The sequence below is a fragment of the Tachyglossus aculeatus genome, chromosome 21, assembly GCF_015852505.1.
Source record: "Tachyglossus aculeatus isolate mTacAcu1 chromosome 21, mTacAcu1.pri, whole genome shotgun sequence".
NCBI classification, from domain to species: domain Eukaryota; kingdom Metazoa; phylum Chordata; class Mammalia; order Monotremata; family Tachyglossidae; genus Tachyglossus; species Tachyglossus aculeatus.
The window spans coordinates 20,370,754-20,387,151 of NC_052086.1; the positions used below are offsets into that span (position 1 = coordinate 20,370,754).

General features: G+C 52.9%; 1 protein-coding gene across 8 annotated transcripts in view; it reads left to right on the forward strand.

The window, feature by feature from the left end:
* OSBP2 (oxysterol binding protein 2) overlaps nucleotides 1-12,335 on the forward strand; it is a 319,886-nt gene extending 307,551 nt beyond the window's left edge. For all 8 annotated transcript variants that reach the window (XM_038762589.1, XM_038762590.1, XM_038762597.1 and 5 more), the window contains 5 exons: nucleotides 1,204-1,307; nucleotides 1,921-2,016; nucleotides 2,345-2,529; nucleotides 6,411-6,631; nucleotides 7,868-12,335. In XM_038762589.1, coding sequence (XP_038618517.1) covers nucleotides 1,204-1,307; nucleotides 1,921-2,016; nucleotides 2,345-2,529; nucleotides 6,411-6,631; nucleotides 7,868-8,010 — 749 coding nt within the window. In that variant the 3' untranslated portion in view covers nucleotides 8,011-12,335. The remainder of the gene's footprint in view (nucleotides 1-1,203; nucleotides 1,308-1,920; nucleotides 2,017-2,344; nucleotides 2,530-6,410; nucleotides 6,632-7,867) is intronic.
* Nucleotides 12,336-16,398: the final 4,063 nt, after the last annotated feature.

The window sequence follows — 16,398 nt, forward strand, 5'->3', positions numbered from 1 at the left end:
CACTGATGACTTGCAGGGAGATTGCTGGGGTTTTTAATGAGAGTTAGGATCATTGACTCACCTAAAACCACCCCCGGCCAACCCCGGTTTCCATCATTGCAATACAGACACAGCTGAGTGGATAGAGCATGGGCCTGGGAGACAGAAGGACCTGGGTTCTAATGCTGGCTCCATCACTTGTCTGCTGTGTGACTTTGGGCAACTCATTTCACTTCTCTGGGCCTCAGTTACCTCATCTGTAAAATGGGGGTTAAGACGGTGAACCCCATGTGGGACATGGACTGTGTCCAACCTAGACTGTGAGCCCGCTGTTGGGTAGGGACCGTCTCTATATGTTGCCAACTTGTACTTCCCAAGCGCTTAGTACAGTGCTCTGCACACAGTAAGTGCTCAATAAATACGATTGAATGAATGAATGAATGAACCTGATTAACCTGTATCACCCCCAGCACATAATACAGTGCCTGGCCCATAGTAAGCGCTTATCAAATGCCATTAAAAGAAAAAAAAAACAACACTCCTGCCTCTGGCCCCTGCCCTTGCCGTTATCTGAGCTAAGTCTTGCCTGGGGACCTAACCCCCGCTGCCCACAGCCTTAATGTGCCTGCAGGAAACTTTCTATTTAAAAATGGAAAGTCCCACCTTCCTGGGACCTTCTAGTGACCTTCCTTCTTGACTGTAAGCTCGTTATGGACAGGGAATATGTCTGCTAATTCTGTTTTATTTGTACTCTCCCAAGTGCTTAGTACAGTGCTCCGCACACACTAAGCACTCAGTAAATACCATTGATTGATTTTTTTTTAATGGCATTTATTAAGCGCTTACTATGTGCATAGCACTGTTCTAAGCACTGGGGAGGTTACAAGGCGATCAGGTTGTCCCACGGGGGGCTCACAGTCTTAATCCCCATTTTACAGATGAGGTAACTGAGGCCCAGAGAAGTGAAGTGATGTGCCCAAAGTCACACAGCTGACAATTGGCGGAGCTGGGATTTGAACCCATGACCTCTGACTCCAAAGCCCGGGCTCTTTCCACTGAGCCACGCTGCTTCTCCAAGCAGCGATTGATTGATTGATTGATTCCTGGTTAACTGGGAAGATTCCGGAGTGGGAGAAGAAGGGGGAAGAAGGGGATATTGGAAAATGCCATTCCCCTTTCGTGGTGGGAAGAAGCCCTCTGGGATCCCTGACCCTTCTCTTCCAGGTGCCATTCATTTAGAGTTCTCATCAAGTGGGAATCACTACATTTGGAGGAAGGGCACTTCCACTGTGCATAACATCATCGTGGGCAAGCTCTGGATCGACCAGGTCAGTGCCCTCTCTCATCCCCCACCGGTCATTAGTGGGTGCGAGCCCTGTAGGAAGCACAGCTGGCCCACTCTGCCGAGGGCTCTGCCCAGGCCAAAGGGCCGGGCCTCCAGGCTAGAGCCCTGCCCAGTCTCAAGGGAACATGCCTCCTGCCCAGGCTTCTGCCAAGTCCCAGGGGATGGGCCTTCAATTTGGGGCCCAGCCCAGTTGCAGGGGGAGGGACCTCCTGCCGGGCACCTGCCCAAGACCTTTCTCTGACTCACCCAGGCCTTTCAGTGTCCCCAAAAGCCCGGGGCCAGAAGACCCAGGAATTGACCCTGGAGATGGCCCAGCCCAAAACTCTGTTCGGCTGAGAGGACTCCTCTCTCGCCAAAGCCCCTGCTCAGGAAGCCTGATGCCAACACTGTCACCTAGGCAGGGGGCTGACACGCTCTGCCAAGTCCCGAGCCCACTCGTTCCTTCCCACCAGGCTGGCTCGGCTGGGGAGCCCACTGGCCAAGTGGGCCTCTGGACACAAGGCTCATGTAGGAAAGTCCTCAGGAACCAAACCACTAGGCTGTTCCTCCTATCTGGAAAACCATCATCTTCTCTCTCCATTCCTCTGCTCCCACAGTCCGGGGACATAGAGATCGTCAACCATAAGACGAAGGATAAATGCCAGCTGAAATTCACACCCTACAGCTACTTCTCAAAAGATTCTGCCCGCAAGGTACCGTGCTTGGTGGCATCCTGAGAGGGATCGGATGGGAAGCTGGGTGGATGGACGGGCAGCCAGGCAGGCTCTGGGAAGGTCTGGGTCAGCAGGAGGGCTGGAATATTGACCCCCCAGGGGTCGACTGGGCTTGAATGAGCACTAGGTGAAGAAGCTGCCGGCTGCCCCAGCTGGTGGGAGCTGACCCATTCCTACACCCAAAACTGAGCACCAGTGCCGAGTCCCGCGGGACCCGTCCTCACCGGGCAGCCCAGCGACCGAGGTCCGCAGCCCCACCACCCCCGACAGCCCACTGAGGGGACGGGGCGGTCTGGCTTCTCCCCAGGTGACCGGTGTAGTGGCCGACGGCACCGGCAGGGCCCACTACGTCATGTCGGGCTCGTGGGACGAGAAGATGGAGTGCGCCAAGATCGTGCACAGCAGCCAGAGTCGCTCCAACGTGGAGGGCAAGCAGAAGACCGTCTACCAGACGTTGCCAGCCAAGGTCCTGTGGAAGAAATACCCTCTGCCGTGAGTGTCTTCGGCCGGGTTGTGCGTGTCCTGCCTAGGCCCGCCTTCGCCTGGGGCTCACCATGGTGGTCACAGTGCTAACTAGGCCAGCAAGGGGAGAGAGTGTTGACGACGCCGATGACGATGATGTGTCTGTTTATTGTTATATTGTACTCTCCCGAGTGCTTAGCACAGTGCTTTGCACACAGTAAGCGCTCAATAAATACGACAATGAATGAATGATGATGAATCTGTGTGCTGGACCAACCCCAGCTGTAGGCCAGTGCAGGCAGACCCCTCCCCGACAGCCCCTCACACCTCCCTTAAAGCATAAGGAAGGGCCCAGGGACACTGAGGCAGCGCCTCCCCAGATTATCCTGGGACAAGGGGTCAGACCTCATTAAATCACCTGAGCAAACCTGCTTTTGGAATGGCTGAACTCCCACGGGATTCTGCGAACCGGCCCCTAGTCAGCTCAGCCAGGGTTTAGGAACCTCAGGGAGCCTTCAGGCCCACTCAGCCCAAGTCAATAATAATAATAATAATGATGGCATTTGTTAAGCGCTTACTATGTGCCAAGCTGTTCTAAGTGCTGGGGAAGTTACAAGGTGATCAGGTTGTCCCACGTGGGGCTCACAGTCTTCATCCCCATTTTACAGATGAGGTAACTGAGGCCCAGAGAAGTGAAGTGACTTGCCCAGAGTCACACAGCTGACAAGTGGTGGAGCCAGGCTTTGAACCCATGACCTCTGACTCCCAAGCCCAGGCTCTTTCCACTGAGCCATGCTGCTTCTCAAGACCTGGGTTCTAATTCTGACTCCACCACGTATCTGCTGTGTGACCTTGGGCAAGTCATTTCTCTTCTCTGTGCCTCAATTCCCTCATGTAAAATGGTGACTAATATTGTGAGCCATACATGGGACAGGGACTGTGTCCATCCTGATTATCTTGTATCCCCAGCACTTAGTACAGTGCCTAGCACGTAGTAAGCACTTAACAAATATCATTTAAAAAAAAACAAAAATGCAGACAGCTGAGCACAGCTAGCTGCCCGGGCCATAAGGTCGAGGGGAGACCCTGACCCTTGTTGAGGGCCCCCCCATCCTCCTCGGGGTCATGGCCCCAAGGCTCAGCCTTAGTGGTCCCCTGTCCCAGCCCTGCCTGGGGGGGGCCAGGCCTGGCAGGCAACAGAGGGGCCTCAGGAAGACTGCCCCACAGGGGACTTAAGCGCTTAGTACAGTGCTCTGCACACAGTAAGCGCTCAATAAATATGATTGATGATTGATGATGGGACGGTACTGCCCTGCAGTCGAGGGAACAAACTCAATCCCTCCAAGCTCTGGGCAGCCTTCGCAGCCTGACTTCAGGAAAGGTGGAATGCTGCTCAGAGATCGAGTCATGCCTGGGATGGCTTGAGGCTGACTGGAACCCGTGTCCCTTCCCTGGGCTTCTTTTTCCCAGTCTTAGGGCCAGTTCCCAGGAAGGGCGAGGGGTAAAGCAGGAAGAGAAACCCAGGGAGTGGTCCTGGAACTGCTGCTGCTGCTGCCAAAGCAGAGGATTCCTTCTGAGAGGCAACTGCTCCCGTAGCCTGTGGTCACCAACAGAGCTGGCACAGCCCATAGGGCCTAGGTACAGGCCGGGAAAGGGAGACTTAAAAAAGGAAACTAAGGAGGAAGATAGGAAGAGAAAAGAAAGAGGGCCACCTGAGGGTCAGTTAGAAATTGCCTCAGATGCTACTTGGGAACCATCCAAGGGTTTTTTTGGTGGTTGTTTTTTGTCTTTGTTTTTGTTTTTATGGTATTTGTTTAGCTCTTACTGTGGGCCAGGTAGTGTACTAAGTGCTTGGGAAGATACAAGCTAATCAGGTTGGACACAATCTATGTTCCACATGGGGCTCATGGAATTAGTCCCCATTTTATAGCTGAAGTAACTGAAGTCAAGTGATTTGCCTATGATTACACAGCAGGCGAATGTCAGAGCTGGGATTAGAATCCAGATCCTTCTGACTCCCAAGTCTGTGCTCTCTCCATTAGGCCACACTTCTTCTCAAAGGCTGTCTTTGCCATCTACCGATCAACAGTAAGCAAACTGGGAAAATGCAGTAGAGTTGGTACATACGATCCCTGTCCACAAGGAGCTTTCAGTCTATAGTCAAACAATCCAAAGTATTTATTGAGTACCTACTTTGTGCAACATACTGTACTCAGTGGTTGGAGGAGTACATTCATTCATTCAGTCGTATTTCTTAAGTGCTTACTGTGTGCCGAGCACTATACTAAGCGCTGAGGAAAGTACAGTACAACAATAAACAGTGACAGTCCCTGCCCACAATGAGCTCACAGTTTAGAGGTGGGGAAACAGACATCAATACAAATAAATAAAATTACAGACGTATACATAATAATAATAATGATGGTATTTGTTAAGTGCTTACTATGTGCAAAGCACTGTTCTAAGCGCTGGGGAGGTTACAAGGTGATCAGGTTGTCCCACGGGGGGCTCACAGTTTTTTTAATCCCCATTTTACAGATGAGGTAGGTAACTGAGGCGCAGAGAAGTGAAGTGACTTGCCCAAAGCCACACAGCTGACAGTTAGTGGAGCCAGGATTTGAACCCATGACCTCTGACTCCAAAGCCTGTGCTCTTTCCACTGAGCCACGCTGCTGGGGCTGGGAGGGGATGGGAGAGCAAAGGGAGCAACTCAGGGTGACACAGAAGGGAGTGGGAGATGAGGAAAAGTGGAGCTTAGACTGGGAAGGCCTCTTGGAGGAGGTGTGCCTTCAATAAGGCTTTGAAGTGGGGGAGAGTAATTGTCTGTTGGATTTGAGGAGGGAGAGCATTCCAGGTCAGAGGCAGAACTTGGGCCAGTAGTCGGTGACGAGACAGGTGTGATCGAGGCACAGTGAGAAGCTTAGCACCAGAGGAGCGGAGTGTGTGGGCTGGGTTGTAGAAGGAGAGAAGCAAGGGGAGGTAGGAGGGGGCCAGGTGATGGACTGCTTTAAAGCCAATGGTGAGGAGTTTTTGTTTGATACAGAGGTGGATAGTCAACGACTGGAGGTTTTTGAGGAGTGGGGTGACATGCCCTGAACGTTTATATCCATGTAGAGATACGCTGGAGGCATGAGGAGATGCAAGATTGCAGAGGAGAGAGGTTGAGCGTAGTGAATTAGTTTCGGGAGTCATCCACATAGAAGTGGTGGTTTAGGCCACGGGAATAGATGAGATCCCCAAGGGAGTGAGTTTAGATTGAGAAGAGAAGGGAACCCAGAACCAAGCCCTGAGTGACACCCACAGATAGAGGGGCCAGAGGTGGCAGGCGAACTGGTGGAAGAGCTGGAGAATGAACAGCTCAGGAGGTGGGAGGAGAACCAGGAGAGAACTGTCAGGAAAACCAAAGTTAGATAGTATTTCCAGGCCAAGACCATTGTCCACATTGTCAGAGGCAGCCGAGGAGGATTAGGATGGAGTAAAGACACTTAGATTTGGCCAGAAAGAAACCATTGGTGACCTTGAAGAAAACGGTCTCAGGGTAATAATAATAATTATGGTATTTGAGGCTCCCGGTCCCATTAGGAGGGAGAACAGGTACTGAGTCCCCATTTTACAGATGAGGAACTGAAGCACAGAGAAGTTAAGTGACTTGCCCAAGGACCCACGGCAGAGAAGTGACCGAGCCAGAATTAGAACCCGTGTCCTCTGACTCCCAGGCTTGGCTCTTTCCCCTGGGCCTCATTGGGCATGAACCAGAGAGTCTAAGTTCAGCAAGAAGGGCTTCCCTGGGGCAGAACTGATTAGCTCATTCGACAGAGAGAGAGAGAGACCCCCATCAGAGAGGCTTTTAAAGGATCAGGAGAGTTCTGCACAGGAACTCCACTCATCTGACTCCCTGCCTTCCCTTTCAGGGAGAACGCAGAGAACATGTACTACTTCTCCGAGCTGGCTCTGACCCTCAACGAGTCTGAGGTCGGGGTGGCCCCCACGGACAGCAGGATGCGGCCCGACCAGCGACTCATGGAGAGCGGCCAGTGGGATGAAGCCAACGTGGAGAAGCAGAGGTTGGAGGAGAAGCAGAGGCTCGTGCGCCGTAAGCGGGAGTCGGATGCCATGGAGGCGCTGGAGGGAGGTGAGTTGGGCTTGAGATCTGGGGTGGTCCCCTTTGCAGAGGCAGCGGGGAGGCTCAGGCGAGAACAAGAGGGAAGAGCAGGAGGAGGAGGAGGGCACTGGGGATTGAAGGAGAGAGTGGACGAGAAGCCCCCCCCCCCGAGGGCAGGATTGATCCTGGGCTCACAGGGGAAGAATGTTCCAATTGAATTCTGGCAGTCCAATCGGCCGCTCTCCAGCATTTAGTGATCGATGGTGTTTATTGAGCTCCTAGCGGGTGCTCAGTGATAGGGTAGATCCAAGGTTATCAGATCATACCCAGCCACTGTCCCATACAGGGCTCACGGTATCGCAGGGAGTGGGAACAAGTATTTTATCCCTATGTTAGACCGTGAGCCCCATGTGGGACAGGGACTGTAGCCTGATTAACTTGTATGTACCCCAGCACTTAGAACAGTGCTTGATGCACTGTAAGCACTTAACAGATACCATAATATAAATTTTGCAGATAAAGAAACTGAAGCCCAGAGATTAAGTGTTTAATTAAGAGATTAATTAAGGGATTGCCCATAGTTGCACAGCAGGCCAGTGGCAGGCCAGTTCCTGTCCTTGTGCTCATTCAATCGATGGTATTTATTGAGCACTTACTGTGTGCAGAGGACTGAGTTGGTAGATACGTTCCCTGCCCGTAACGACATTCCACTAAGCCTCGCTACCTTCCCATCTATTTGGAGGCTCCTGATTTTCCATCCATTTGAGATACCCTGCAGGGGCCTAGAGAATCCATGGAGGAGGAAAGAGCCCAAGCCGCAGGCCAACTTACGCCAAGTACAAGTTGCCAACTTGTACTTCCCAAGCGCTTAGTACAGTGCTCTGCACACAGTAAGCGCTCAATAAATGCGATTGATTGATTGATTGATTGATTGGGAGTCCAGATTCCTGGTTTCTCCTCCTGCAACTCTGACTTCCAGAAAAAGCCCGTGTGTGGCAGCCAGTCTTCGATGCACATTCTCTCTCAGCTTCTTGAGTCACCCTGAGCATAGGCCCATGAGGATATCTCACCCTCCAAATGAGGGTAGGATTCCTCGGACCGCCCACAGTGAGGAAGGGAGACTATATCAGTCGGGCCCCAGGGAATCGAAGTGAGGGCTTCTGAGATTGAGCGGTCGTGGTGGTGCTGCTGCCGTGGCTGTCTGGCCCGAGGAGAAGTGGAAGGGAAACGGTGCCCATATCTGAGTTGTCTCTCTGCCCCTTGCAGGGAAGAACTATACTGGATACACCCCACTGTGGTTTGAAAGGAAGACGGATCCCCTGACGGGAGAGCTGGCCTGCGTTTACAAAGGGGGCTATTGGGAAGCCAAGGAAAAGCACGACTGGCACATGTGCCCGAATATCTTCTGACGGGCCCTTCCCACACCAGGCAGCCGGCCCCAGGGCCCTTCCCTGATCTGGAAGAGGCTGGGGGAGCAGCCCCCGGAGAGCCGGGGCAGGCCGGGCTCTGAGGCCTGGGTCACCGGGCAAAGAAATAAGCCACCCATCTACCCACAAAAAGCAAATACAGCAGACAAGCAGACCAGGGATTCACATGTATTTTTTATGCACTAATGAAATAGCATTGGAGTTTTCTTTCTTTTTTTTTTCTTTTTTTAATAGTGACTTTTTTTAGCTCCTAATTAGGACCGAGGACACATTGAATCTGGTTATTTTAAGCCGCGTGTATTTATTGCCGTCAGCACTTGCTGCCAACTCTTTTGACACCTCGGCTCAAGACTGTGATGCTCCGACTTCCAAAGACGCACGTGTGGCGAGGAAGAGCCCTCTGATGCACGTTTACTTTGCTCTTTTGTTTCCTCCTCGTAGCTTTCTTTAAAGGTATGCGCTCTGGAACCACAATGTCTGCCGAGACCGTGGGCGGCTCGGGTGCTGTCCCCAAGAGGATTGGGGTGGGTGGGCACTCCTAAGTAAGTCTGCTGCCCTTCCTAGCTCAGTGGGCTTCTCCCCCTCCACCCCTCGATTCCCCGCCAAGGCGGGGGCTGATTAGCCAGGTTCCCTGGGGGCCCTTTGCCGGTGACCTTTGGGGTTTTTTTGGTCTGGGTTTCTTTTTCGGTTGTTGGATCAGTTTCTTTCCAGCCATGATGTTTAGTAAATATTTTTAGTACAGAACTAACCAGAGAGCTTTTCCAAGTATTCTTTCTTGACGCAGCAACGTCCAAGAGAGAGCCCTGTGCTTCCACAAGAACGGGAAGCAGAAAGACCTCTCAGAGCTAGGGGGCTTACTCTGGAGAAGCTGCTGCTTTAACTTTTCCCAAACAGAAGTTCTTGGCCGGCTCCCGCAACCCCTGACTCCCACGCCCTCCACCCCCATCGCACCACCAGCCTCCCACGCCAGCTCTCAGAGCGCCCTACACCCGGCCTTCGCATCTCCATTCGGGAACCCGCCCTCCGTGCCTCTGCCCGAGCAGTTTGAGAGCTGGCATCGAGGCCCCCAAGTGAGCTCCTGAAGGGAAGTGACAGTGACCCTTCCCGCGCTGGGCTTGGGGCTCCAGATTTCTTCTGAGCTATATCTTGAGCAAGAGGCCATGGCTGTGGTTGGCCTTCCTGAAGCCCCACATGGGCTGGTTTCCTGCTTGGGGACCCCACCCCCTTCCCCTCTGTCCACCCACCGCAAGGGTGGGCCGCCGGGTCCCCACCCCGCTCAGGAGAGGAAAGCAGGTCTCTGAAGGGCCTGAGGTCAGCAGAGTCAGAAGAAGACGCTGCCTCCCAAGGAGAAGGTGACCGAGCTCCAGAGCCAGCCTCTCAGCACAAGACCTGCAGCATGCCCAGGTCTGCTCCCCGGGCTCGACCCTCCAGGCAATAGCCTGCCCCAGGGCACCCCAGACCAGGAGCTCATGGCGGCCTCTTTGGAGACCACCTGGGCCCTCTGAGGGACAAAGTGGGCGAGCGGCACCCAGTGCTTCCACTCCGGGGAGAGTTCCCACTTCCAAAGCACCAACTTTGCGATAGCACAAATGTCCAGCAGTTGGTCCGTCAGGACAAAGGGCGCCTCTATGGATGGACTCCCACAGAGGCTCCAGCCGGGTCTCCGGCACCAGTCTCTCTGCAGTGGGATGGGCTCATTCTGCCTTCAGAATCTGAGCTGGCCTGGCCCTGGATCAGGCCCTCGGTCACCCCTAGCAGTGCCACCGAGCCTCTGTTTTGCAAGAGAAATCCCTGTCCAGTTTGGGCCACCTGCTGCTTGCCCACGGGCAGGGGCAGCAGAGGACTCTGAGCAGAGAGTGGCTGCAGTGCTCCCCCGGCCCAGCCCCAGCTCTTCAAGGGCTCCTCCTGCTCGTGCTTATGCCCCTCGGCGAGCTTGAGCAGAGAAGTGGCTCAGCAGCCAGCAGCCTACTCACATCCAGCCTCAGCTTCCCCACAACCACCGTGAATCATCACAGGCTGTGCTTGTTGGGTTGAAGTGGGGGCTTCTGGCAGACCCGATGTGGACTCCCCCCAGGCTCTACCCAGCATCCGGTCACCTTGCCTCTAGGGGCTCCTTCAGTCAGGACCGTCCTCCCACCCCCACCCCAATCCACCTCCTCCCCGTTCCCTTCCGAAGCTCCGGGCGGACAAGCCGAGGGCCCCTCTCGGAACCGGTTCCAGCCATAGCCTGGGGCGTTAATCCTGTCGGGCCTTTGGCCCTTTCGGATTCCAACTGGTCACCTCCTGGAATACCAGTACAGAAGCCCCTGGACTGTCTGTCCCATCCCACATTCTGCCTGGTTTCCTTGTTTCTCAGGACATTTGCACTGACCCGGGGTCCTGTCCCAGCACGGTCACTCACCCTGGCTGCTGCTCACCCACCCAGGGCTGGGGTCCCGCTGCCCCAGCAGTGCTGCCAGGGGCACAGTCTGGCTGCTGACCGAGCCACCCAGCCAGGACGAATCTGGTTCAGAATGATTTGGGCTCCGTGTGCTTGACGTCTGAGGTGCAGGGGGGGGACAGAAAGCCCATCAGTCCAGGCTCTGAGGCACCGGGTAGTTTGGCATCTCTGGGAGCCCCGGCGGGAAGGCAGAGGGGAGGGAGCTTTTTTTTAGGAGACCCTCTCCTCCTCCACCTAACCCCCCCCAACACTGTTCCAACAGCTTCCCTCTCCCAGGTTCCAAATCTCAGCCAGCACATCCAATTGAAATGGGAGGAAATTTAGCAATAATGAACTTCACAGCTTAGGGAACTGGAAAATCAAAACTGCACAAGGGACACATATGCAATCAGGTTGCTGAGACCCTGGGAGTCTTTCTGATCTGATTCTTCTCATTCAGCACCTACAGTTTCTCTTCTTTACAACCAGTGTATGTATACAGTATATTTGTATATATATGTATATATACATATATATAAAAAAACCTGTAAAACATAACATTAGTGATTGGATATCAGTGTGTTAACTGATTTCAGTGCAGCCTCTAATCTTTTATTTATTTGCTTCTAATTTATATATACAGTATATATAAAAATAAATATATAGAAAATTATTTTCCTTAAATTTATATGGCACACAAAGTGGAAAAATAATGATGACAGAGGCCTCTGTCTGAATTTTTACAGTACAATAAGTACAAAATATTTCATTCTATCTTTCAGGTAGGCTAAATCTCAGTGAACAGGAGGGTAGGAGATAAAGAAATGGCCTAGGTTATGCTTCCTTAGATTCACGACACTTCCTGGGTCTTTTCCATCTTCCAAAGGGTAAGGCTAGGCTGTCCCATCACCTGGTTTTCCCTTTTAGAAATAGACCTAGTATTCTGAAATCTTTCAGTATTCCAGCCAGCTTGCGGGGGAGAGGGGGTTGTTCCAAACGGTGACCTCCCCCGTCTCCTTCTGGGCTCGGAAGAGCAGGAAAGGAGTGGGGCTGACCCTGGCCCTGGGAGGCTGAGGTCTCCCGTGTGGCTGCAGGGGATTGCCTGGACCCCAGAACCCCACAGTTGCTCCCTTCCTCCCCTTGCTTCATCCCGGCTCTCCCTCACCCCAAGACTCACCTTCCCGGGACTGCTCCGTATGAGATGGTCTGAACTTCTTTAAGGAAAATTAAACTAGGCACCTCCTCCAGTCCTGCTGTTCTCCTTTTGGTTTGAATTTTGAAAGTTCAATACAGGGTGTTTTTTCCCCCACTCCAGGACTGATTGAGTTTTGTACCAACGGACTTGAAACACCGACGTGTAAAATGCCTTATTTTCCTCACTTCTTTGTGTCACACAAGTGTCAGCCTGAGCAGGGACCCAGCCTGTCAATGAAATGAGATGGGACCCTTGCCCCCCCTCCACCCCGGGGGGTGCCCACTCAGTGTTGGTGACGGATTGGGAATGAGATCACAGGTGGAGCCAGGCAAGGTGGAGCCAGGCAAGTGCTCCTTTCAAACCTCGGTACGGCAGCCACTGTCGAAGCCAGGCAGCATTCTGTACAGACCCGCCGAGCTAAATGTGGGGGGGGCGGCAAGTAACCCTGGGGCAAAAGCAATTTTTAGGATGCTATTTTTAAAGTTTAAAGAAATAGCCGTAGCTTCCAAAGCCCATTTAGGGATAGCACTTAATCAGAGCCCCGTCTCCTGGCCTTTCTATTTTTCCCACAAGGTAATTTTAATGTCATTACTGTACATGTTGTTGAATGCCATTCTTTTGAACACGATATTGTGAGTGATCGCTCTTCTCCTACCTGGTAATAAAACGTGGATTCAGGAGTTTTCAAATGCCCTGATCGGCCGTGGTGTTGCTCCTTCTGAAACGGTGGCAAGAAGTCAGGGTTGGGAGTCGGGGGGCAGCAGCAGCCGTGGGGGCACGAGGGATTTTGGTGTGAGAGAACACAGAGCTGGCGCCCAAGTGCCGGAAGCTGGATGTGATCGGGAGCTGAGATCATTCTCACCTGGCAGGCATCTCTCTAGGTACAGAAAGCAGAAACAGGGTCCCACAAGTAGAAATCAATCCACATAATCCCTCATCTGCTCTCCGCCCTCTGGCTAGATGGCACAGTGTCTCAGGCCTCCGGGCACCAGCTCACAATAATAACAATCATTACGGTATTTGTCAAGCACTTACTATGTGCCAGGCGCTGTACTAAGGGCTGGATGGATGCAAGCAAATCAGTTGGACACAGTCCCTGTCCCACTTGGGGCTCACAGTCTTCACCGTCATATTACAGATGAGGTCACTGAGGCCCAGAGAAGTGAAGGGACTTGCTCAAAGTCATTCAGCTGACAAGTGGCAGAGCGGGGATTAGAACCCCGATCCTTTTGACTCCCAGGCCATGCACTATTCATTCATTCATTCATTCATTCAATCGTATTTATTGAGTGCTTACTGTGTGCAGAGCACTGTACTAAGCGCTTGGGAAGTACAAGTCGGCAGTACCCACTAGACCACATCCTGTGGTTGCTCGGTAAGGGTTTTGGCCGGGATGGGTATTGGCTCTCCCTACCCTAGGTTGATTCACACCAAGGAGGGGAACCGGTGCATTGCCTCTTCTCGTTACCGTTGGGAGGAAGAGAGGGAGGAGGAAGTTGGGAGATTTAAGGCCCTAAGCTTCCCTTTCACCAGCATCTTACCGTCCCCAGCCGGCTGGGCTTCCGGTTGTAGTATTCATGACTTCTCTGATTTGTCTTTTAGCCTTGATTCTCCCAGGACATTACATAGCACCGGGAATTACCCCAGGAAAGGTGGTATCGAGTCTAGTAGTAGTAGTAACTTTTGTAGATATTGAGCGCCCATTTGGTGCAGTGCATGATTCCCTGCTCCCGGAAAGGCAGTAGGAAGCATGGCAGGATGGGCAGGAAGTAAATGCATGGAAGCTCGGGCCGGTCTGTCTGGGCCAGCCGAGGAGAAGTGTTTGTTCACTAGGTGAGGCTGCGGGAGGCTGCATGGTTGGGGGAGGGGGATGCCGGGATCTGGTGGAGCTGCCCCGCACTCCCCTACCCACCCCGCCGGCTCCTGAGGACAGCCTTGGATGACGGGTACCCATTTCTGATGTTGGCTGAGGGGTCCCCAGCAAACCCCCGGGCTGTTTGGTGCGGCTCAGTCATTGCTGGGGTTCAGCTAAGCAAGGTGGAGCTCTGAGGTCCTGATGGCGAGTGGCTGGGGTGAGGTGAGGACCTAGAGGGGCAGAGAGGCTCTGCTGAGCCTGTGGCAGAGATGGGGTCTTAATCGTAAGATGTGATCCTAATAGGGCTTTGAATGTGGAGAAAGCAGAGGTCTGGTGTATATGGAGGGGGAGGGAGTTTGGTATTTGTTAAGCACTTACTGTGTTCCAGGCACTGTTTGAAGCACTGGGGTTGGATACATGTTTTGTTTTGTTGTCTGTCCCCCGCTTTGAGACTGTGAGCCCGTTGCTGGATAGGGACCATCTCTATATGTTGCTGACTTGTACTTCCCAAGCGCTTAGTACAGTGCTCTGCACACAGTAAGCGCTCAATAAATACGATTGAAAAAGAAAAGAAAAGGACATGGAAGGCACAGTGGTCCTAGAGGAGTAGAGTGTGCGGGCTGGGTTGAAGTAGGAAATCACTGAGGTGAGGTAGGATGGGCAAGCTGAGTGAGTGCTTTAAAGCCATTGGCAAGGAGTTTCTGTTTGATGTGGAGGTGGACGGGCAACCACTGGAGGTTCTTGAGTGGGAAGACATGGACTGACCATTTTTTAGAAAAATCATCTATACAGCAGAGTAAAGTATAGATTGAAGTGGAGAGAGACTGGAGGGGTTAGCAAGAAGAAATGTAGTAAAGTGGGATAGCTTGGATCAGCAAAGTAGCAGTTTGGGTGGTGAGGAATAGGCGGATTTTAGGACTGACAGGATTCGTTGACAGATTGAATATGCAGGTGGAATGAGATGAGTCGAGGCCAACATCAAGGTTACGGGTTTGAGATAGGGAGGATAGTGGTGTTGTCTACAGTAATGGGAAAGCCAGTGGGTGGGCAGTATCTGGGTGGGAAAATGAGTTCAGTTTTGGCCAGGTTTAGTTTGAGGTGTCAGTGGGACATCCAGGTTGAGCTGTGGGTCCTTCTGCCTGACAAGCAGTTGGCACCACGTCTCCCTTGGGGGTTCCCAGGCCTTAACCTTCCCTCTCCCCAAGACCCCCGGGCAGGGTGGGGAATCCTTGCCACTGTCTGCTTCCCTGACAACAAAGGCTCAGGGCTGATCTCCCTGCAGCCACTTTGCTCAGCTCATGTTCCTTCAGGTGGTGTCTCTCCCAGCCTCCCCCTTCTTTCTCCCCCCTTTCCTCCTTCTCCCTCCCCCCTTTCCTCCCTCTCTCTCCTTCCCCCCCAACCCCCCTACTCTGTCTCCCCTTTCCTCCATCTCCCCTTCCCTCCCTTTCTTCTGCCCCTTCCCTTCCCAAGCAGCGTGGCTCAATGGAAAGAGCACAGACTTCATTCATTCATTCAATCGTATTTATTGAGTGCTTACTGTGTGCACAGCACTGTACTAAGCGCTTGGGAAGTACAAGTCGGCAACATAGACAGTCGGTCCCTACCCAACAACGGGCTCACAGTCTAGAAGGGGGAGACAGACAACAAAACAAAATATATTGACAGGTGTCAAAACCGTTAGAATAAACAGAATTACAGCTATATGCACATCATTAATAAAACAGACTTGGGAGTCAGAGGTCATGGGTTCAAGTCCCGACTATGCCAATTGTCAGCTGTGTGACTTTGGGCAATTCATTAACTTATCTGTGCCTGTTACCTCATCTGTAAAATGGGGATGAAGACTGTGAGCCCCACGTGGGACAATCTGATCACCTTGTATCCTCCCCGGCGCTTAGAACAGTGCTTTGCACATAGTAAGTGCTTAACAAATACTATTATTATTCCCTCCCCTTCTCTCTCTCCCCCCATTTCCCCCCTCCCTCTTCTCTTTCCCCCGCTTTCCCCTTCTCCATTTTCCCACCGTATACTCTCCTCCCGACCCCCAACCTCCTCCCCCGGGGGTGGGAGAGGTGGCCGATAGTGGACTGTGCTGGTGGCTGCCTCTTGCAGAGGGGCTCGGGTCTGCAGCCTGCGGATCAGGATCAGGCCCAGGCCCATCTCAGCCTCACCTGAAACCCAGATCCGTGAAATGGGTGCTAGACAACGGCGGCCTGGGCTGCCCTCAAGCTCCGAGGTGGCTAAACCACATGTAGCAGGCTCCCTGAAAAGTGGAGGCTCCTTGCAAGGACGAAGCTTTCTTCATAGTGGAGGCTCCCTGCACAGAGGAAGCTCCCTGCACAGAGGAGGCTCCCTGAAAAGTGGAGGCTCTCTGCCAAGAGGGAGTTCGCTGTACAGTGAAGGTTCCCTGCAAAGAGGAGGTTTGTTGCACAGTGGAGGCCCCCCGAAAGTGGAGTCTCCCTGCAAAGAGGAAGCTTGCTCCACAGCGGAGGCCTCTTCAAAGAGGAAGCTAGCTGCACAGTGGAGGCTCCCTGAAAAGTGGAGTCTCCCTACAAAGAGGAAGCTTGCTCCACATTGGAGGCCTCTGTAAAGAGGAAGCTAACTGCACAGTGGAGGCTCCCTGAAAAGTGGAGGCGCCTTTCAAAGACGAAGCTCGATGCACAGTGGAGGCTCCCTGCAAAGAGGAAACTCGCTGCATAGTGGAGGCTCCCTGAAAAGTGGAGTCTCCCTGCAAAGAGCAACTTACTCCACAGTGGAGGCCTCTGCAAAGAGGAAGCTAGCTGCACAGTGGAGGATCCCTGAAAAGTGGAGGCTCCTTACAAAGACGAAGCTCGATGCACAGTGGAGGCTCCCTGCAAAGAGGAAACTCGCTGCACAGTGGAGGCTCCCTGAAAAGTGGAG